This window comes from Convolutriloba macropyga, chromosome 7 (assembly GCF_964194025.1).
Source record: "Convolutriloba macropyga chromosome 7, txConMacr16.3, whole genome shotgun sequence".
Lineage (NCBI taxonomy): Eukaryota > Metazoa > Xenacoelomorpha > Acoela > Convolutidae > Convolutriloba > Convolutriloba macropyga.
In genome coordinates, this window is record NC_134474.1 from 5,814,139 (window position 1) to 5,837,319 (window position 23,181).

General features: G+C 36.8%; 2 protein-coding genes across 2 annotated transcripts in view; both read left to right on the forward strand.

The window, feature by feature from the left end:
• Positions 1–23,181, forward strand: part of LOC142342513 (uncharacterized) — a 403,423-nt gene that overhangs the window by 260,600 nt on the left and 119,642 nt on the right. The gene's annotated exons all lie outside the window — the stretch shown is intronic.
• Positions 1–23,181, forward strand: part of LOC142342338 (uncharacterized) — a 126,468-nt gene that overhangs the window by 89,701 nt on the left and 13,586 nt on the right. Inside the window, exons 7-10 of the mRNA XM_075393638.1 lie at positions 5,363–5,518; positions 11,348–11,410; positions 14,733–14,954; positions 22,989–23,137. Coding sequence (XP_075249753.1) covers positions 5,363–5,518; positions 11,348–11,410; positions 14,733–14,954; positions 22,989–23,137 — 590 coding nt within the window. The remainder of the gene's footprint in view (positions 1–5,362; positions 5,519–11,347; positions 11,411–14,732; positions 14,955–22,988; positions 23,138–23,181) is intronic.

A 23,181-nucleotide genomic window follows, 5' to 3' on the forward strand; every position in this document is an offset into this window, starting at 1 on the left:
CAAAAACTATTTCAATGAAGAAATTAATTTGGAAGGGGATTGGCGAGTTGCTCTAAGTGAAATTATCTTCCCAGCAAAAATAAATCAAGTGAACAAAAGTGATTTGAAGATATTTTCCTCTGAAGGCCTTAAGTTTTATGAAAATTATTCCATTTGATGCTGTCTCCAGACCATACGGAGGAGAACGAGCTATCATTGGAATTGGCTACTATGAAAACCGTGACCATCTTTTGAGATCCTTAAAAACAGCTACCGGATTGCCTCATTTTGACTTTCAATTTAACAAAATCAATGGAGTTTTGTTCTTTTTTGGTAAAAACGAAGGAATTACTTTTCCGGATAACGAAATTCCAAGCATCCTAGGTTTCAACGGTATTCATGATGGGTCTGGTTATCGAATTGGATAAAAGATGTTGGACACTTTTGAAAATCTGACCATGACAGAAGACGAAGAAAAAACTTTTGTTGTTGATTATCCTTTTGATTTCTCTGCAGGGAAGCAACTGATTTTTATTTATGTTAACATAATTGAGTATCAATACGTAGGTGATACTAAAGCTCCTCTTATTCGAGTCATTGATTTAAAACAACGCCTGAAAAACGGTAGCCCCTGCGAAATAGAGCCAACACGAAGAATTGTCTTCAGCAACTTGGAATACAAGTTATTATCAAAAATTTTTCAGTCAATTGAAATTCAATTGCGGACAGAAACCGGACAATTAGTTCCATTCGCTGGAACAGGAAAAGTTATTTCGACATTAAATTTTAAAAAATTCGACTAAATGGAAGCCTACTATCAACAGCAGTCGGTATCACCATACATTTCAGGACACTATCGCCAACGAGGAAGTGGTTTTGGGGCTTTAGCAGCAGGTATTGGCAGAGCCGCATTACCGATTTCAAGAAAGTTTCTCTGGCCTGTAGCCAAAAAGATTGGACGTGAATTAATTTTTCAAGCAGCTCCTGAGTTGGTAGAGGTTGTTACAAAGAAAAAGTCTCCAAAACAAGCAATAAAATCGACTGTGCAAAAGACTGTAAGAAAACAAGTGGGCGGATCAAAAACATGAAGAATGCGTAAATTAAAAACCAACGGTGAAAAGCCAAAACAAGGCATTCGTATGAAGAAGCCTTTGACGAGAAGTCGGTCAAATTTCTTTTCTAAAGTTCGAAATGATTACTAATTTACTGCCCGCAGAGGCAACACACACCACACTTGATTTATTTGAAATACAGCCTCTGCTTATTACTTTTGACAATGCTTTTACTCAAAAAGTCGGACCATCATATTCCCCGGACGGTCCAATGCTTGAGTTTGAAGCTTTGGGCGATAGGAACAATTTCATAGATTTACAAAAATTTCTCCTTGAAATTAAATGCAAAATCTTCCGAAACAATGACGTCGATTTAAGGACAGGAACTGATGCTACAAATACAGACGCACCATACTTTAGCAACAACGCATTACATTCTTTATTTTCAGAATGCACTGTATCTGCTAACGGTGTTAAAATTTCCAACACAAACGGAAATTATGCGCACATAGCATTCATTGAAACGGAATTTTCTTCGGGAAAAACTGCAAAAAACACATGGATAGCTTGTCAGGGATAATATTACGAGGATGAGCCAGCTAAAATTGATGGCACCGACGGTCGCGCAGACGACGTAGCGGCCAGAAAAGCTCTTGTTGCTAATTCCCAGGCAAACTGTTTTATTGGAAAGCCGGCGAGTGATATTTTAACTTGTGATAAAGACCTCCTTAGTATTGTTACTCTGCGAATTTCATTTAGAAGGTCTACAAATGATTTTGCTGTAATTTCAGAGTCAAACAAACATTACAAAGTTAAAATAATTGAGGCTAATCTCTACGTTAGAAAAATGACAATAGCGGATCATGTTTTGACGGCAATTGAAAAAACTTTACTAAAAACACCTGCCGTGTATCGCTATACAGAAGTATTGCCACGAACTTTTTTAGCTACAACTGGAATAAGAAGTTGGAGCCATGAGGATATTTTCTCGAAAGAACCTGTACGACGTATGATCATTGCAATGGCAACAAATCAAGTATACCTTGGAACTAATCGCACTAATCCTTTTTACTACCAGAAATTCAATTTGAGCCAAATTGTTGTTGATAGATATGGTCAACCTATTGTTGGAACTCCGGTCTCAACAACTTTTAACCACCGCATTTACTTCAATACTCTGGAAGCCTTGGATTTTCTTGACAAAGGTGGGCATGGCATAACTCTGGGCAATTATCCCAACCATTTTATTCTAGCTTTTGATTTAACTTCATTGCAAGAGGCGTATCATGATTTCATTCATCCAGAACTTACAAATTGCTCAATTTCAGTTCAACTTACATTTGACGGAGCATTGGCAGCCAACGTAGAAATTTCTTCTCTGGGCGAAAGAAGTTCAACGTTTTATGTTAATTCGGAACGAAAGGTGACAAAAAACTCAATTATCACCTACCCCACCGATGGATAGTGATGAATTACGCTATTTGTTGGGAAAATGTATTCATTTAAAATATTGTTTTTACGGAGTTTTTGCAGCGGAGAATTTCCCAAAATTAACAAGAGAAAGCTTTATTATAGTTAATGCTTCACCAGCGCAATATGAGGGAAGTCATTGGATGTTTATTTTGTTTCACGAAAACAAAGTTTATTTGGCTGACCCGCTTGGAATCCCGATACAAAACTACCAAATATTGTATTCCCGTCTGGTACAGTTTTACAATGAAGTAACTCAAGTACTCAAACTTACGCCAGTTCAAAATCAAAACTCAAAACTCTGTGGACTTTTTTGCATCTATATTGCGCATGTGATGTTTGGTTATAAATATCCTTTGTTGTTGAATATGAACGATACTGATTTGTTACGCTTTGCTAATCTTATGCTCTAACATTTTGAATTAACGTTTTTTTGCTCAATTCTTTCCTCAAAGACAACAAAAAACACAATTATTAATTAGAAGATTTCGCTTCCATATTAAAATTTAATAAAATCAAACTATTGTCAACATTCAAACAACCATAGCCACTATTTAATATATCAAGTATTTTGGAAAGCTCACCGTACAGACCACCATTATAAATACTATAAAATCTATCAATCGTACAATTAGGGAAAAAGTCAGTTTGAGTTTGAACACTATTAGTAAAAACATAATCAGCGTTAGGTAGTTTTCTCTTAGAGTTTGCAAAGTTCAATCGGTGTTGCTCGTTGTATTTCACCGCTTCGTCAATTTTGTTCATTATTACTCCACAAAAAACTGTATTTGCTGAGTTAGTTTTAATAAGTAGTTTGAAACAATTGAAGAGAAAAGGTATAATGAATGGTTTGGATGCTGTATACTTGAAAGAATCAGGAAGTTGATCATTGGAGGCAATAACATGATAATGAGATCCAGGTACTTTACAAAAATCGTCATTCATATGCAGGCTGTAGGCAAAGTTCTTTGTTACGCTGTGATCAAATATAGGCTGACTTCGACATATAAAGTAACGATATTGTTTGGAAAACTGGCGAAAATATTCCGGTGTGCGCTCAACCATTGCCTCCACCATTTTGCTAATTAATTTTCATTGTCACTTTCTGTTGCTTTATTTGTTATTTTTTGTCGTGCTTTTTTTGCTCTTCCGCCCAATTACTCTTTATTAATTGTTCGAGCAAACTTTCACCTTATAACACTTTGTTGCCCACTCCCTTATAACTAGCATAGAACATTTTATTCTACATTCTCACCTCAAAAATTAACAATTTCGACATATTTTTGGCCATTTTTCATCAAAAAATACAAAAAATGTAGTTACAAGTTATCACTAAATAATATTTAATATAAAACCGATTCCTTGACAGTATTTCTCGTACCATATTTTAGCAGTTTTTTAATTGTATAAAAATGCTTATTGGCGGCGAAAAACAATTTTTTTAACTTTTTACTACCAAAAAACACCAATTTTTCCACTTTTTTTTCAAAATTTTGTCTGTTCTTGACTCAAAATGGCTTCAAAAATACACCTTAAGCGCTCCACCCAAACTTTTTTCAACACGTAATTTTACCAAAATTCAATTTGCCCCCATATCAAGCACTTCCCGACTCAGTAATGAAGCGATAAAATCACTTTTTTAGCCGATTTTCAGACAAATTTTACACCCCAATTTCTTCAATTTTTCAGCCAATTTTCACGATATTTTGTCCCCATTCATTCTCATGCGCTATTTTCAGTTCGAAACTCTACTTGAAACTTCTCTTCAGGCTTGAAATTCAACAAACTTCCAATTTCAATACTTCGCACTTGCTTGTTAATTCAAACATATGGGCAATAAAACCCATAAAATTAATACCACTTGTGCGGTCTCAGACTCGCAAAACTATTAAAATTCTTACATTGGAACAGAAACTTATCAATTTTAAACTATCTTTTTTCTTCCCTCACCTCAGTATTCCATCAGGTTAGTCACTTTCGCTTTTCAGTCCTTCATTAGTCTCATTAGACTAGAAGAAGGATTCAGAATTTTCAAAAAAATTTCAAATATTTTCGAAAAATTTTACAAGTTTCACTTCTTCACCCCACCAGAAATTTTTCCAAAAATTTTACAAATTCCACCACTCTCACAACACCAACTTCTCAAAAAAAATTACAAGTCTTTCCCAACCTCGAGAAACAAAATTTTCGAGAAATTTTACAAGTTTTCGAAAAGGATACCTAAAAAAGGCCATGCCTGTATTGTAACGGGGGGTGGGGGGACAGGTCCCCCCCCCGTTATAAACCAGGCATTTTCACTACTACTAACGACAATTTTTGGGGCTGTTATTAAGTTGGTGATCAATTATTTTATAGCGCTGTTTGCGATTATCAACTTCACACAATGAAACAATCGCGTGGTGATGAAACTTAAGCAATGTACCGATATACAAGGCATACATTTATATTGGCATATTTACTATAGTGAGGCATATAAACCGTTAGCCTCGATTAATTCAGATGAATGAAAAGCTATTAGATGAAATAAAAAGAAATGAAAAGACGTTCATTTGACCTATGAACAAAATTATAGACGAGACTCCGCGACCCTGTAGTTATTATAACCAGGCCAAACTGACCTCTGATCAGACCATCTCCAGACCATGGTCCAGACTGTAGTGGTGCTCTCGAACAGCCATCTAGACCCTGTAATTTCCCTCTGGAAACATGCGGGTGTGCGCTCGAGTGGGTCTGATCAGAGGACAATTTGGGTCTGGACCTCAATCTGGGTAATATTAACCCCCGCTTTAACTTTATAATTCTTTTCATAGAATTGAGGCCTCAAACGGAAAAGATCCAAAAAATCCTTTGTATATCTTTAGGTGAATATGGCGCTGATGTGAACATAGATGACGAAGGAAAATGTGGTGTCGGTATTTCAAATGTTGATATGACGCGATTCGCTAAACAACAGAAGGAGGCTCTTGCTGACAGAAGTGACCAGATGTTCAGGGACTGTGAGGGTCTCGCCAATCAGTGTTAGTTTCACCCCATTTCTCTTTAGTGGCAAAAGAAATTTTATAGGTTATGATAGGCGTGACTCACAAACATCGCATTGCTTTTATTTGAAACTGTTGCGTTCAAGAATAACCCAGGTTGCGGTCCCATCCGGAAGTGACCTCTCATCAGACCAAGTCCAACGCACGCGTTGTGTTCCCAGACCAAAATTACAGGCTCTGGGATTTGGTTCGAGCGTCAAAAGTATGATCAGAGGTCACTTCGGTCTGGGGATGGTCTGATCAGAGGTCACTTCTGGATGGTAATGGTCTGATCAGAGTTCGTTTCCGTCTGGGTTGGTCTGATCAGAGGTGGATTCAGGAGCACATTAGTCTGATCAGAGAAGATTTTGAGCGCAATTGGGCCTGATCAGAGACAATTTAGAGCAGATTTTTTTTTAGTTTTGTTTTTTTTTACCGAGAGATGTTGGCTCTGCCAAGAGGCAACAAAAAAGCAGCATTCTGATCAGAGACACATCTAGAGTCTGCGTGCTTTGATCAGAACAAAGGCGTCCAGCTGATAGAAAATGCCGGTTCCCTTGAGAGGAAATTTTGATTAACTGTAGAACACGAAGTTTTTTTAATGGAAAGTTCATCCATTGAGTCCCAAATATGCACTAATGGTATGCTAAATCAATTTTTTTCTCAGCAATTTTAAAACTGCAAACATCAATTTTTATTAATAGCCGCCCTCATCTTCTCAGCCGGCTGTTATAGCGCTCCTTTTTTTTTACTTCGTCGAACTTTTTTTCGCTTTACCATTTTGCCGCTTTTTCAGCATTTTGCGTGAAATCTTTTTGACTTCTCAAGGCTAGTTTCTCTCTTCTCTCATTCTGCTAAAGGTGAACTTAAACATCAGTTGCTAAGCAAAGCAATTCAAAATGAACAGAGTCAGAATAAAAAACTAAAGTCAGAATTAGAAACGGGATAAACCCATAAAGCCCAATTTTACATGCCCGCTATTTGAACGTCGTTCCTATAAGTCTCAGTTACGATCTTTTATGCTTATTGGTATTGATAGCAGCCCCTGTAGCCTCTCTCTAAGAAACAGAAGTAAGTTCAACTACGAAATCCGTCAAAATAAATCGGACTTTAAAAATGTTTTTGTACAAAAATTTTTTTCGATATCTTCTATTCTTTCAATCCCAATCATGCTTATTGGAATCAACGGCGGCTATTTTCCGGCAATCTGCCGGGTATGTTTAAATCAATATGTTAAAGCAAAATCAAAGAAATTAGTTCGCAGTGAAAACCACGAAAACAATTCACTGATCAGACTATTTCGAACGCAATTGAGTCTGATCAGAGGTGATTTCGAGCGCACAATAGTCTGGTCAGGAAAAACTTTCGAGCGCTTAACTGTCTGATCAGAAGTGATTTTGAGCGCACAATCTTCTGGACGATGGTCTGGGTTCTGGGCCATCGTCGCACAATCTTATGGACAGTGGTCTGATTTAGGTCTGATCAGAGGTCATTTCCGTCTGGCAAGGTCTGATAAGAGACAGTTTTGAGCGCACTTCTAGCGCACAGGGTGTTTCGTGCGCGCTTTAGTCTGACTAGAGGATACTTTGGTCTGGGATGGTCTGATCAGAGTTTACTTTCGCTTGGACCGGTCTGATCTGAGGTCACTTACGGATGGCACCGCAACCTGGGAAATAATATGAATCACAATTTTGGTAACTGATACAGTATTTGACTAGGGTTGACCTTAAGTGACAAAATTCTAAACTTTATCTCAAATCGTAATATTTTAATATGATACATACAAAAGACGGATTTCAAAAGATGTACAAAATCCGTTCTTTTTTCAAAACTTAAAGTTGCTTCCATCGAACTCACAAAGGAATAAACTTTAAATTTTGATCTATGAAATTAGATCAATTTCTTTGTGCATGCAACAACTGGGTGTCATAGATTTGATTTATGATATAACAAGTATAATTTTCCTTCTGGGTTTTTTTGCAATTCAAACGATTTGGATTGCATTGGGGTTCTGAGTTAAGATCTGGTAACTTTTTTTGACTTCTTCTTGTCAATGAGAAGTCATTTTAGAGTGAGTTTTGTCACACCGAATTAGTAAAGAGAGTGAAAAACGAATAGTTTTCCAGCGCTAACTTTTTCAAACTGCTCTCAAAGTAGTGTCGGAAATTGATTGGTGCTTGAAGTATTGCGCGGTGGTGGTTAGAGGCTAGGCTTTGTTATTTTGTTGATAGTCAGTTTAATAGAATTTCTTTTTTATTTTGGCTCAGGACTTGTGCTGGCATGTATTTTTTATTTCTTTTTTGTCATGACCATATGACGTCACACTCACTTCAATCCTGCCTTTTGTTCATTTATTCATGCAAGTTCGACTGAATTGCGGACGTGACTTCCTTTTAATGTTTTAGAATTGAGTTTTTTGTTCTTCTTCCAGACATTCTCCCGCTTCTGTAAAATGACTTCCCACTCCGGCGCAATTTACCACGTGCCTTGCATAAATGGAAGCCGACTTTCCTCCCACAAACAAGTATAGCGTATTGTCCATCTAGGCTTGTATACTCACTCTATCTCGGGTGCTGGTTGACATCCGGTAGCACGTTTCGCCCATTCGACTCCGATTTGAAGGTTCAGTTGCAGTTTTTGCAGGAGAACGAGTGTTCTGCTCGTTCGTGCGTCCTTTTCTCGTGTATATTGACTTGCTTCTTGGCCTGCCGTTGACTTGCAGTGCTTATTCCATACTTCACACATCCAACTCGAGGGTGGCGGTTCGTTGTTTCTCTTTTCTAAACTTATTAGTTGTAGCGGTTGATGTTTTGCCTTTTCCGTTTCTCATTGGAGTAGATGCTGAATCCTACCATTTATAATCGTTTTCCACATCTTTCGATCTGCCGCTAGCTTCGGTGCTTGTGTCAAGTTTTTCATCGCCTCGTTTAGCAATTTACGTCAGAATAAGTGTCTTCAATTTATGACCAGGAGTTTTGGGGGCTCTTCGAGGTTTCTTAGTCATCCAATTGTCTCCGCTTTAATTGTTCTGTTGCATACATTATCAAGATGTGAGCTTTCCTCTAAAAGTTGTTTTCTTCAATTTTAGATCTTAGTGTTTAATATATTTTTGCATGTTAACGTATATCTTGCATGCTAACATTTTCTCTTTCCATTTAAATTACTTGAGGACTTTTCTTATTTCACAATATGTATCGGTAGCGCTTGTCGATCCAAGATTGCGGACATTTTATTGCCTTCCTATACCACGATCGCGTGGCGCAGTCAAAGAAAAAGCCACTATAAACACATATCTGTCCAACTTGTGCTTGTTATCTTTTAGGTAGTTTGCTTTTCACTAATTTCCCTCGGCTTTTGGCCAATAAGATTCGTCTTTTTTCTGTTGTTTAGATCTCCTTTTTACAATCCATAAATTTTGAATTGTATTGGGGCGTTCTTCTTGTAAGCTCTGTTTACACTTTTCCAGGATTTTCGGAGTCAAAGTCAAGTGATGATTTTAGTAACGCGCGAACAAGAAGTAGAGCGTAAAAGCAAGTGATCTTGCGGCATAACGTTTTTTTGCTATAATTTCGAAGCAGACTGAGAAAATGGTGTTTGAACAAAATTTGCTAGTGGTTTCTGTTCGCATGTCTTTGATCTTCACTTTTTTTCTTCGTTTTCAGAATAGTTCTTGTTTTTTGTTCAGTGAGAATTCAGAGACAATTCTTTAAATTGTGTCAGGACTTGTCGTGCTATTATTTTTTAAAATTCGCTTTACCTTTTGATCACCTTTTTCGTTTTATATAAGTTACGATTTTCACCTTTGACTCGTGACTTACCTCACTCACTGTTCAACTGAATGGATTGCCGACTCGTTCATGCATTGATTTGCGGAATGTAGTCAATTCTGCCAGTGTCAAAAGAGCAAAGTCAAACGAAACGGGATAAACCGATAAAATGTGGCCATTATGTCATAGAGCAAAAGGTTATCAAAGTCTATTAGAGTGATTGCTAGTTGACATTAGTATTAATCTAAATAGCTTTCATTTTGGAAGCTCATTTAAGTATAGGTTTAGAATACAACTGAAACTGCACGCCGAATTGGAAAACGTTTGAAATTTAGAAAGTTTTGTTAATTTTTTTTATAACCCCGATTTGTGTCAACGGCGGCTATTTTCCGGCAGTTTTTGATATTTTTTTCTGCTTATTCTAAAGATTTAGGAACGGGATAAATCAGTAATTTATATCGAAGAGTGCGATGTTGTTGCTAAGCGCTCCTCAAAAGTCTAATTAATACAAGGTTGTGTTGAATTTGCTGCGAAGGCGTATATTCAAAGTGAAAAAGTGAGTTGTTAATAGTTCTCAAAAAAATTGTGTCAATTGTTTAGGTCCCGATGGTCTTTATTTTCTATGTGATTTTTCACTCGGTCGTTTTTCTCGTGTGACCTATTTGAGTTTTGGTCGGTTTTTCCAAGCTTGACTTCTTAATTTTTACTTGATCTAAATTTTTAACTTCTAGAACAATATGTCCATTTCTCTCTTCTTCTATTTCTGTTTCCGATCGTGTGTGCATCAACGGCGGCTGTTTTCCGGCAATTTTCCAGCTATGCTTTATCTTTTTTGATAGTCGTCTTTTAATTTATTAATTGCTCTCAAACAAAGTTTGTAGCAATTGTGTTAGTCTTGCTGGTTTTTTGATGCAATGTTTCATACTGCCGACTTATTGTCTCATCATTTCAGTTTTCACAAAAACGGTATAAACAGGTGAAGTACTCTGGGTAATAGGTTTTTTTGAGCCTTACGAGTGCTTATCTCTAAGTATGATATTCACGGAAACTGGTGAGGCATGAGTTTATGGTGTAATGGGCGGTTCTTAAAAGTTCGACCCACCACCCACTCAAACCCCCCATCCTCCGTATTCACCCTCCTCCAACCCATTCCATCTGTAACCCCGCACTCTCATCCTCCATCACTAACCCCACCTTGCCCTCAATAAAGCTTAAGCTAGCCTCCCTAAATCGTAGCTAAATCAGTAAAATTAGGTTTTAGAAACATTCAGTATGACAAGATTAAACATTTTTCTTAATTCTTTGTAATTCGTTTTCTCTAGTTTTATGAGTCTTCTTATTTCTATTGGTATTTTGAGGCTACACTCAACCAATCAATTCGCAGTTTTTTCTGGCAAGTTTTTGTAGGCTATAAGTCCGAAGTCATTTTTTGCTATAACTATTGGCACTTTTTTACTGGTAATGTTAAACGGCTTTTCGGATATTTGGATTCGTCTGTATTGGTTTCATATAGGAATGTTTTCGGTGCATTAACTACATCAGAAATCTAAAAGAAGTTAAAGAGGATTTTTTTAAAGAGGAGTTTGCCAATAATGTTCCGGCACCTGACTTCCTCAATTTTTGCCCAGTTTTCTTCAACAGATATCGATTGGAAGCGGGTAATATTTATGAATGCGAGCAGCTTTCCCGTTGTGCTATCAGGAAGTACATAATTATTGTTAGGAAACTGGTAGATTGATTTTTCCTTAATCTTAAATTTGGAAATATCGCACCTCTTTTGAAGCTGTAATAAAAATTACCAGTGCTAAAGCACTCATTAGTTTGATCGGATTACATTTGTGCCCCCCTAAGGTGCACGTGCTATGTAACTGTGGGTGCATAACTTACTGGGGGGTATAACTTAAGGATCCGCTCTATCACACGAGCTTAACAAAGCTGTTCCCTAAAACGGTTTAGTTTAACAGAATTTTAATTCGACTTTGCAGTGTCAAGTTCATAGCGCTGTTTGCCAAATTGTTGATACTTGCTCAATGAAAAAATATTTACTGCCTTCTTTGTTTAGCTGGGAATTATGAATCGCGCGTTGTTCGTGTGGTCAATCGATCTGATATGATCAACAAAAACGGTAGGGCTGATTTCGATTAAACCCCTTCACAGAAATCTGAGAGCTTTTCCGTAAATTCCCCACAGTGCAAAATTCACGGGTGTCGCGTTGATTCGAAATTGTTTTTCATAATGACTCCTTGAATAAAGTGTATAGATTTTTTAAATAGCAGCGGGAGTTTTATATTGATGCGGGGGATCGTAAATATCGGAAAAGATCCCCATTTTATTCTGCATATATTCTGTTTCGTCCTCCCCAATGTCTTTTATGCCCCCTTCCCCCATTTCAGTTTATATGATGTTATATAGCACATTAACATGTAAAAATAGCACGTGCTCTTGGGGCATAAAAGTTATATGCCCACTAAGCCGGGAGTGCCGAAACTGAGTTGATCCTCTATCCTTTCCCGTTCAAAATCTTTTGTTTATATTCGTTTCGCGTTGGTGCCCTGGATTTGTTTTCATTTTTAATAGCCGCCGTCAGCCTCCCAACGGCTATTATTTAGGCGCTCTACTTTTTTAAGACTCGAAGAGCAATATTGATGTTCTACAGGTTTTTACGACTCGAAGAGAAGTATTGGGATTCTACAGGATCTTACCCACCCCCCACCTAACCCCCATTCATACCCACCGTCAGCCTCTGACCGGCTATTATTTAGGCGCTCTTCGTTTTTTCGCTTGACTTCTGACTTACCTCACTCACTGTTTTAACTGAATGGGTTTAAAATTCTTTCACGCGTCAATGTAGTGAATACGGTCAAAGTCAAAAGAGCAAAATCAAAAGAAACAGGATAAGAATATAAAGCCCGGTCATTAAATCATAGTGCATTAGGTTATCAAAGTTCATTAAAGCCATTGTAAGCTGGAATTAGTATTATGCTTATTAGCGTTCAGTTTAAAAGCTGAATTAATTTTAATTCTAGAATCTAACCGAATTTGCACACCAAATAAAAAAATGATACTTCTGTCAATTGAAAAATTCTGTCAATTTCTGTCTTCTATTTTTTTTCCTGTTTTAATCCCAATGTGCGTCAAGCGGGTCAACGGCGGCTATTTTCCGGTAATTTGAATCCGGGAAAGACTGAATTGAATCCGGGAAAGTCATTCAATAGCAATTTCTTTGACATTATTGAGTTTGTTTATTTTTTGTTTTTTTTTACTGCATTTTATAATGATCTGTAGATTTCAGCATTGCGGATTCTCCCATTTTTTTTACACTAATCTAGAGTTGTTTCCAGTATGCTACCGGTTATGTGTAATTGCTCTATAACAAATTTTCATGCAATTATTCTAAATGTGTTGGTTTTTTATGCACAATTTTCACTTGACCGTTCGAGAACATTCTATAACTTCTTGAGTGAACTTTTTACTCTTTAGTTCTTCGTTTTTTGGTGATTTAAGGTTCTCTCGTTCTGAATTGAATCTCGTTGTTGACTGTAATTGTGAGCGAAGAGAATTCAAAGCCATTGTATCTGAGTGGGTAAGTTTTCCGACTGGCAAGCTGTAGGTTGCGGGTTTGGACCCTTGTGTGGTAGGTTTTTGCTCCGTAAAAAATTTCTAAGTTACACACCCTCCAAGTTAAATTGCCTCTGTATGGGAGAGCAGTTGTTCGAGAGCTTTTCATCCGAAGTTTGTTGATTTATTTTTTAAAATAATATTTCGCTTGAACGATTTTTGTTTCACCCTTGATTTTTTGTCCTCATAAACCAAATAAACTGATAAAGCCCGAAGTAAGTTCATTGCTCTTAGAGCTATACTATTCTCTAAGTATACGTTCCACAAAAGTTGCCGAAGAGCTATTATTGCATTGTTTGGAGTGTTTCCAAAAGTTGATCCCAACCCCACATTTTCTCAACCTCACTTACCAAGTGAGGCTAGCTGCGTTAGAAGTTATTGCTACCTGCTACCAAAGCCAACCTCTCGTACGTCGTTTGATAGCAGTTTCCCTAACGTTCGTCGGTTTTGTATTATCACAATTAACTTACCGCACTGTCTGAATAGCACTAGTGTTACACTTTGAATTAGAATTGAATGAGCAAAGTATTTTCCCAAAAAGTATCACACTATTTAATTTCAACAATTAATTTTTCAATTAGTTTTCAATCTTTTTTATCAATGATCTCTGCACGCAAATGTGCTGCGCAGCTAATATAGGCAAGCTGCGAGAGAGGAAAGCCAACTGATCCCGAAATTAGCGCCACTGTTATTTTGGTAATCACTTCTTGCTGATTGTTAGCTGAAGAAATACGTTGGAAGTAACGGTTAGTGTTAATATATGCACAATAAGCGGTGAAGAAGTACGAATAGACTTTTTCGTGCGTTCAAGAGTTGGTGCAAACATAACATTTCTACAATCAACAACTATAATCATTATCACCCCACAGAAAGTCGGCTACAGGGAAAGATATTTTTCGTTTTACCCCCGAACCACCTAAGTGGATGTATATTAGCTACTACCCCCCCCCCCCCCCAACTGCTCTAGCTAAAACACCACTATGACTAACTATGTAGCGACAAGTCCATACCGGGCGCAAAAGTACATACTGGGGGCTATAACGATAAAGATTAGCGATTTGTCCAAACGAGGACCTATGGATTTAAAATCCATTTTTTCAACCATTGATAGACAAATGCTTTAAGAAGTTATTAGCAAGAAAAAAATGATCTGATCTTTCATGCTTCATTCTTCACGCAGTGAAGATAGACTTCATAAGCTTAAACTTATGGCTACGAAAATTAAACCTTCGTCAGTCGTTTGAGTGCAATTCTTCCGACATTAGTCAAACATGTTTGTCGTTTTTTGAGAATAGAAAAATTGGTCAACATTTCTGGTTCAAAAGTGTATTCAATTTTTACGTCGCTCGCTCATTTCATCTCAGCCAACGAGGGGTGATATTATTGAAAGTCAAATAATAGTAAACTACAATGAGGTGAGAAGTGCGGTCACACAGATTCAGAATAGCAACATTTCCACTTTTCAAGAGAACACTTTGCATTATTCATTATCAAATTAGGATAAGGTATGAAAAGCTTGATTGTGCGGCTTGATATTGTACCTATAAAAATAGCATGAAACGTTCACACTGACTAAGAACAAAAAAAAACAACGACAAATTTTAATTTAAGTTCGGTTAATTAATTGCTCTCGAACGTCAGCCCCCAATTCCCACCCCCTGCAATCGACCCCCCCCCCCCCCCCGGCGAGCTCACCGCGCCTTCAATTAAGCTAGAGATGGCCTCCCTAAACAATAATTAGCTACTGCCGAAACCCACCGCTCACCATTCGTCTGAGAGCAATATGCCCGACGTTTTACGGTTATGCTCATTATGTTGGTTCAATTTAGGTCTAGCCAGGCATACCAACACCGCACTAAGCGGTTCTGCTTACCATTCAAGCAGTATGATGACATTGGTGGGAGATTCGAAGAGGTCTGCTGGAACAGGAGGTGTGGGTGCCGGCGGAAATGGGGGTGCTGGATTCAGGTTCAACCGAGAGGAGTTGCAGGCAGCCATGAATATGCGTCACGGCAGTAACGTCAGTCACGGACAAGTGACGCATGGTAGAGGTATTATTAATAGCCGCACAGCGATAGCTGGGACTATTATTGACCTTCTATTGGTTTTTTTTACGACTCGAAGAAGAGTATTGGTTTTCTCTCGGTCGCTTTGCAGGAAGTAGTTTTGTTCACGCGGCATTTTGACCTAAAAGCGAAAGTGAGAAAAGCTGTCATAGTGAATAGATTTTTGCTAAGCGAGAGAAGTTTTCTGATCATGCGCTGCGTTCAGTGAATGACTTTTTGAATTTGAAAAATGTTGTTGAGAGAACGGCGCATATAGATAACCGGTTTTAATCCGTTTTTTCGTCCGTTTGGCTCATTTTTTTTACGTGTAATTTGGTATTTTGTAGAAATTGTTTTTGATCGATCCTGCATTAATATATAACTTTATGGAATTGATACCACGAAGTTTTGCAGAGCCTAATAAAATTTTCAAGTGTAAAATGGGCTCATATTTCTCAATTCAAAGGTTAATTTTCGGATTTTTTTCATTAATTTCTTCCTGTTTGGATCTTCGAGCGGAATTTTTTTCCGAAAACTCAATGTATATGGCAACGTTCGATTGGCAATTCGTACATTGAGCAACTCCTATGATCGTGACTTCTTTTTTGTTTTATCAAGTTGTACAGATACGAATTCGTTTTTTGCATTTTTTGTCCACTTTTTATTTTTCTTTTTTATTGGTTTTAACTTAGAAAATGGCTTTTTGTGCACATCTAGTATTTTAATTATGTGTTTTTAATGTTGTTTCAAATAAAATTCATTTGTTTTTTGACGTCTAATCTTTGTGTAGTCGTTTTTGACGTCTAATCGTTTAAATTCAAGGAAAATTTGTTTCTTAATTACATTATTAATATATTTTTATAAAAAATTAATAGCCACCGTCAGCCTCTCAACGGCTATTTTTGGCGCTCTCCTTTTTTAATTCGCTTTACCTTTTGATCATGTTTTTCTTTCACTTAAGTTTGACTTCTCACTTACTTCACCCACTGTTTGAACTGAATGGATTTTATATTCTTTCACGCATTCAATTAAAAACGTGGTGAATACAGTCAGGGTCAAACGATCAAAATCAGAAGAGACGGGACGAATCGATAAAGCCTGGTCATTAAGTCATTGAGAGTTAGGTTATCAAAGTTCATTAGAGTTTTTGCTAGCTGACATTGGTATTAAGCTTACTAGCTCTCAGCTTAGAAGCTGAATTAAGTAGAGTTTTAGAATCCAACTGAATCTGCACGCCAAACTAGAACACTTTTTAACACTAGAACAATTTTATATTCTTTCACGCATTCAATCAAAAATGTGGTGAATACAGTCAGGGTCAAAAGATCAAAATCAGAAGAGACGGGACGAATCGATAAAGCCTGGTCATTAAGTCATTGAGAGTTAGGTTATCAAAGTTCATTAGAGTTTTTGCTAGCTGACATTGGTTTTCAGCTTACCAGCTCTCAGCTTAGAAGCTGAATTATGTAAAATTTTTGAATCCAACTGAATCTGCACGCCAAACTAGAACATTTTTTAACACTGAAAAAACAGACAGAAATTGGGTCAATTTATCTCTACTTTTTTCGTTTTCTGTTTCAATCCCGATAGTCATCAAGCGCGTCAGCGGTAGCTATTTTCTGGCAATCTGCAGGCTATGTTTTTAATATTTTGGCATTTTTTTAAAAAAAATATTTTGGTTTAGTGGATTTGTAAACTTGCTGTATTTTTTTGTTTCAACAGAAGCATGGCTGTGTAATGTTGTTGAGTCATGATTGCTAAATAAGTATATGTACATTGGATCGATAATTTTTCGTAGTGTATTTAGAACAGAATATAAAAGTCAACGCCGCGTGTGAAAACTGTGTTTAGGTCAAACGGCTGAACTGATCAAAAGGCAGAGAAGAGATTGATTTTCTGGTAGTATCGTTGAAAACCATTGTATATATTAAAGGCTAGAAAACTAGTTGTGAAAAAAATTCGCAAAGAACATTTTTTTTGATTACGTTCGGCTTTTTCAAAACACTAATCTTTTTATCTAGTTGTACTGAGTTTGGAAACACTTTTGACCACCTGAAGCAAATATTACACATTAGATTCAATCTTCGCCTATTTTTACCATTTTGCCTATTTTAAGTTTTTCTAGCATTTTTTGTATTCCTCTGTTTTTTTTAAACCATTGCACAGTTGTGTGGTTGAAACTAGTTGCTGTTGCAGTTTTGGTAGTCGTTGATATGATTGATAGTTTTCAAATTTTGAGGAAAATTGGCTAAATTCGAGCAAATTTTTGTCGATTTTGTTTTTCCATGATTGTCGACTTGCCTCTGACATTACGCATCCTGGTCTAATTTTTTTCAATCAATTCTGAGTTGAGGGTTACTTATCAGGTGTTGCTACTATGAACTGACCATTCAAATCTAGTTATGGCCATTTTCTCAAATAGAAATTACTTTTTTTCTAGTTTTTTGTTCTTAGGAGTTTCCAATTGATTCTCTTTTTTGGACGAGTGACTGATCTAGCAGAAAAAGTTGTAAAAACTGTTTGCCTAATAGAAGTCGTGGAGAATTGTGAAATTTAAACAGGGCACATATCATTTTTTTAAATTTAAAAAATTTTCTAATTTTTTTAATCTTTTATATTTTAATTGTTGTTTATTACTTCTCAGTCAAATTTTGGTTGGGTGGCTGATGTAGGAGAGATTGTAATTAACTTTTTAAATTAAATTAATTGTTCGGAAATTGCATTTACCTTTTGCAGAGAGTTTTTTTTAGAGAATTCTGCTTTACAGTTTTGTCCTTCATCTCCTTTCACTTTTGTGTTTCTTTTTATGAAACCATTTATTGTGTTGTCTGTCAATTTTTAGTATTTTGTTGCAAATTATCTGTTTAACAGGTTTCTTTACTAATAGTTTTTTCTGGTGTTACAACTAAAGCTAAGTTTTATCAGGTAGTGTATCAGTTTTTGGCAGATGTTTTTCTCATATTTTTCCTGTTGTTTCAAAATTCTTGGTATGATTATGTGGAATTTGCATTATGTCGGTAAGGATGGTCACTTTTCTACTTCGAGTCGTTTCCAAAATTTTTCCAGCTATGTTTTCGTCACGATTTTTGTTACGACCATATGACGTCACAACCACTTAAAATCTGCTTTTTTACTCGTTCAGGCAATATCAACTGAGTGACTTTCCTTTCTACTACTGGTGTAATGAGTTTTTTGTTCATTTGCGTTTTTAATTGCTCTCAAACGAAGTTTGTAGCAATTATATGAGTCCTGTCGGTCTTTTTTTTATGCGATATTTCGCTTGACCAATTTTTCGTCTGACGCTTTTGACTTTTCGTCCTCAAAAACGGGATAAACAGGTAGCGCCCAGCGGGCATTAAGTGCTCTTTGAGCTTTTCAGCTCTGTTTCAGCTAAAACTGTTTTGTAGACTTATCCTTATGGTGTGAAGGGCGGTTTTTAGAGGTTGAAGACACCCTCACTGTTGACCCAGCCCGCCCCCCACTATTGCCCCCCACTGCGCTGCTGCCCCCACCACCCCACTGTTGCACCCCCCCCCCCTCCATCCTCATCAGCACCCCAGTGCACCCCCCCATCCGTAGCTACTGACGAACAACCGATCGTTAAAAACAGGCAATTTTATACTAATTTTATTTTTTTTCAAGCTTTTTGAAAATTCTAAAATTTCAGCCCTAGGTGTCAAGGAACCTCCTCTAGGGTTTTTTAAAAGCTAACTGCATAATTTCTAGTGGTAGTGGAATGGTTTCAACATTTCATCACGAATTTTACCTTTTTTTGACAAAACGTGCAAATTTTTTCATTTTTTGACATTTTCTCTTTCTCACGACTTTCCAGACGCAAGGGCCAGAAAACGTTCTTATGGGTTTGATAATAAGTTACTGAAAAAATTTTATTTGCCATGGAATAGCTTTCAATTTTTCAATATGACAAATTTTAGCCATTTTTTTTTATAAAACTTGAATTTTTACTCTAGCTCTTTTGGAGTCTTACACTTATGGTGTGAACAGCGGTTCTTAGAGGTTAAAGACCCCCCCCCCCCACCCCTCCCCCACTGCTGACCCCCCCACTATTGCCCCCCCCCACCGCCCTGTTGCCCCCCACCCCCACCCGACTGTCGCAACCCCCATCGGCACCACCGTACACCCTCCCCCCACCCGTGGCTAGCTACTGACGAACAACCGCTAGCTAAAAACGCAAATTTATACTAATTTTCACAATTTTTTCAAGATTTTTGAAAATTTTTGTCAGTTTTTTAAGTTTTTTTAGCCCTAGCAGCCCTAGGTGTCAAGGAATCCACTCTAGGATTTGATAATAGGTTATTGAATAGTTTCTGGTGGTAATAGAATGGTTTCAATTTTTCAACACTGCGATTTTTTTGTATTTTTTTGATAAATTTTGCAAATTTTTTCAAAGTTTTTGAAAGTTTTCGTCGTTTTTTAGGTTTATCCAGCCTCAAGAGCCAATGGACTTCCTCGAGGGTTTACTAATAGGTTACTATGTAGTTTCTAGAAGTAATGGAATCATTTTCAAGATTTAAACATCACGAATTTTAGCTTTTTTTTTTACAAAAATTGCTATATTTTTTAAAATTTTTTGACATATATTTTCATTATTCAAGATTTTTCTGCCTCAGGGTTCAGACAACCTCCTGAAGGGTTTGATAATACGTTGCAGCATAGTTTCTAGTGGTAATAGATTGTTTTTCAACATTTGAACATCACGATTTTTAGCAATTGTTGGATAAAACTTGAATTTTTTTTTCAAATTTTCAAATATTGTCATTATCTAAGTTCTTCCAGCCCCAAGAAACCTCGTATAGGCTTTGATAATAATTTAATGAACAATTTTTATCGCGATAGAATAGTTTTGAACTTTTTAATATTACAATATTTATCGATTTTTTAATAAAACTTATGATTTTTTCAATTTTTTTTTGAAATTTTTGTCATTTTATTTGCAGTTTTTGAGTCCTTTTTTGAGTTTAACGATTAATACTAGCCAACGAAGCTTTTTAAGTCTTGCAGATGGGTTACATGACAAAAATCCAGAGGCAAAAAATGTTCTTTGAACATTTTCGTCACTGCGAAATGTGGAAAGTTTTCTTCTGAATTTTGCACTTTCAGTTTTTTATATGATTTAGTTACTAACAAGGCTAGAATCTCATGGAAAAAATTTCTAGCTCTCTCTTTCTATGTGTGTGTGTGTGTTGGTTGGCGTTTCTTTCCTTCTCTTTCTCGCTCACGTTTTACCTCGCACTCTCTCTCTCTCTCTCCTTAACTCTTTTGTTGACTTCATCGGCTGTTATGTGGCGTGATAATATCGTCTATTACCGTAGCCTCACGCCTCTTCAATCAAGCGAAAGCTAACCTCACTAAACAGTGGCTAGGTGCTGACAACCGCCCGCCGGTCGTTTGAGAGCAATTCGCCCGACGTTAGTCGGTTATGTTTAATTTGTTGGTCACACGTGACTTACCTCACTTCACTTTGAAATTGACTTTTGTTTACTTTAATTCAAAGAGATAAGGTCAGGTGAATGTGTGTCACTCTAAATGAAGGTTATTTGAGAGCAGCTAATAGAGGCATCAATATTATATAATGATCCTATATGAGAATATAACATCGCAAAAAGAGCAATTTTGGTCTGCCTTTTGTTTTTATAGACTGCAGATCTACAAAGCTATTGCGGCTATTTTCTGGCAATCTGCCAGCTATAGTCTAATTTAGAATTAATTATCTAATCTAGATCAAGAAATTTTCATTAGCTCTCAAAAAAGTCGGAAGAAACTAATCGGAGTCCTGTATGTCTCTTTTATGCAAAATGTGATCGTTTTTTGGTCGCCGGGTGATTTGACTTTTCGAAATAGGAAAAGTGGAGTCTAACTATTCGACATCTCGGCCTAAATTGATCCTCCTTTCACAATTTTAAGCTGCTAAACTCAAGTGAGGACCGTTTATTACAAGAAACTAAATGAAAAGAGCGCCGAAATAGCTCCGAATTGTTTTCTGCAGACCGAGAAGAGAGCAGAACTAAATGGTACTTTTTTCATAATCGGTAATAATTAACCATAGTGCATCAAGAAACCGTTTTAGGGCATCTAATTTTTCCTCTAAATGGCTACAATGTTTGCGAAAGCATTGACTGAACAGAAGAGGTGATTCGATTTTCCCATGATACATGTATTGTTTAATAGCCGCTAAGCGATACCGGCTGTTTTTGGGGACATCGTGGTTTTTTTCCATGGCAGGCCACAAGCGTCTATCGCGGCTATTTCCCTGCAATCTGCCGGCTTTGTTTGCTGATGTAAAGACAAGCTGATTTAACCACAGACGTTGATCAATTTGAAAAGTATATGAAAAAATTTAACTTGTTAATATTCTTGTTCTTGCAAAACTTGCGACTGGTAAAGAAACGAGTTAACTTGTAAAGAAACGAGAGACATTTTTAAAGAACAACCGAAAAATTATGTTAAATTGTAAACATTAAAAAAGATAGGATGTTTTAAAAGTTGTTTCTGTTTTTACGAAGGAAAAATTGAAAAAGTATGATTAGAATCTATAAAAGATGACATTGTTTTTTTTCTGGATGACATCATTATAAAACATATTATTATACAAAATGAATAGAAATGTGATTAGAATCTATGAAAGATGACATTATTGTCTTTTCTCTCTCTCTCTCTCTCTTTAGCCAACGATTTTAGCTCATTTGCGTGATAAGATTTTGATCAGAGTTGACTTACCTCGCTCAATAAAATGACTTTTGAACTTTAAAACTTAAGTTTAATTTGATTGAGTTTAAAGTCAAAAGAACTCATATGTGTAATAAAGGTCCCCAATGAAAAGGCTTCTGCGGATTGAATTTTAACAAGCGTTTTTAATTTATCGCTGAATGATCTTTACATAGCTTTTTGAGCGGCGTCGATAATTTTTTGAACTTATCTGTATCTGTTTCTATCCGTCTTATAGGGCACGCAAGTCTATTCTTTCGCAGCTATTCGGGCAATCTGCCGGCTATTCTTAAGAGCAGTGGGTCCGATTTTTCAATTATTGGGTTATATTTGTTATCAGAGAAATTCGTCAATTGCTCTCGAACGAAGTTTGAAGCAATTATTGTAAACGTATTGGTCTTTTTTATGCAAAATTTTCTCTTGACCGTATTTGCGTTTTTGTTCTGAATGGTTATGTAATTTCTCAAGTGATTTTTTTACAATTCACTTCATCTTGAGTGTTTTCAATTGCTCTCATTCTGAAATGAAGTTAGTTGCTAATATAAAAGTGATTGTTAGCAGTTTAGTAACGCCCTGGTAGATTAGTGGTTAATATGTCTGACTGATCTCCTGGAGGTGTGACTAACTGATCTCCTGGAGGGTTCGAACAACTATTGGGTCCTCGTTTTACCACTAAAACTTTCTAAGCTAGGCCCATAAATTAAATTGCTCGTAGTTCGAGACCAATTCATCCGACTTTAGTCGGTATATGTTTATTAATTGCTCTCAAACGATGTTTGTTGCAATTATATTAGTACTGCTGGTGGTTTTTTTATGTGATTTTTCGTTCGATCAGCTTTTCGTCTGATCGTTTTTTCGTCTGATTGTTTTTTTTTGTCTGAACATTTGACTTTTCCTCCTCAAAAATGGGATAAACAGGCAAAGCTCGGAGGGCATTAAGTTCTATTAGACCTACAACTCAGTAGTCTCTAAGTATGCGATTAAGCACCCCCTCACTTTCTCACCTACTCTGCCCCACTCAATCTCCGCCTTATTCCCCCGTAACCCCGCATTCTAGTCCCAACTGCTCTAAAATGAGTGGTAGTTTTCTTCTGGTGAACAAAATTTATTTTCGCTCGAAAGGCTGTGCGAATCATTGCAATGACTGAATTTGAAAAAAATTATGGTTTGTGCAGGAGTTGGCATCAGCCATTACAAATAATGTACGCTGTTATAAGGGTGTAAAATATCAATTAAGATAATAATATTCCACGGTATCGGGGGAGAGGATCGTGCTAGGTGTAAGTTCAAGCGGTTTTCCTATTATTTGTTTAGACTGTATGAGTGAGAGTGGCGCAGCAATGATTTCTCCATACAAGACACCCCTGAGTGTCAACTTAAACGCTTTCGGACGAGCTGTCACCCCTACTGTGGCCAGCAGCAAAACCTATTGTTCATTTCAGCAGAGCGACGCCGAAAAGGAGGTACGTATCATTGTTTGTTTTCATGAGAACAATGACATTGTTTT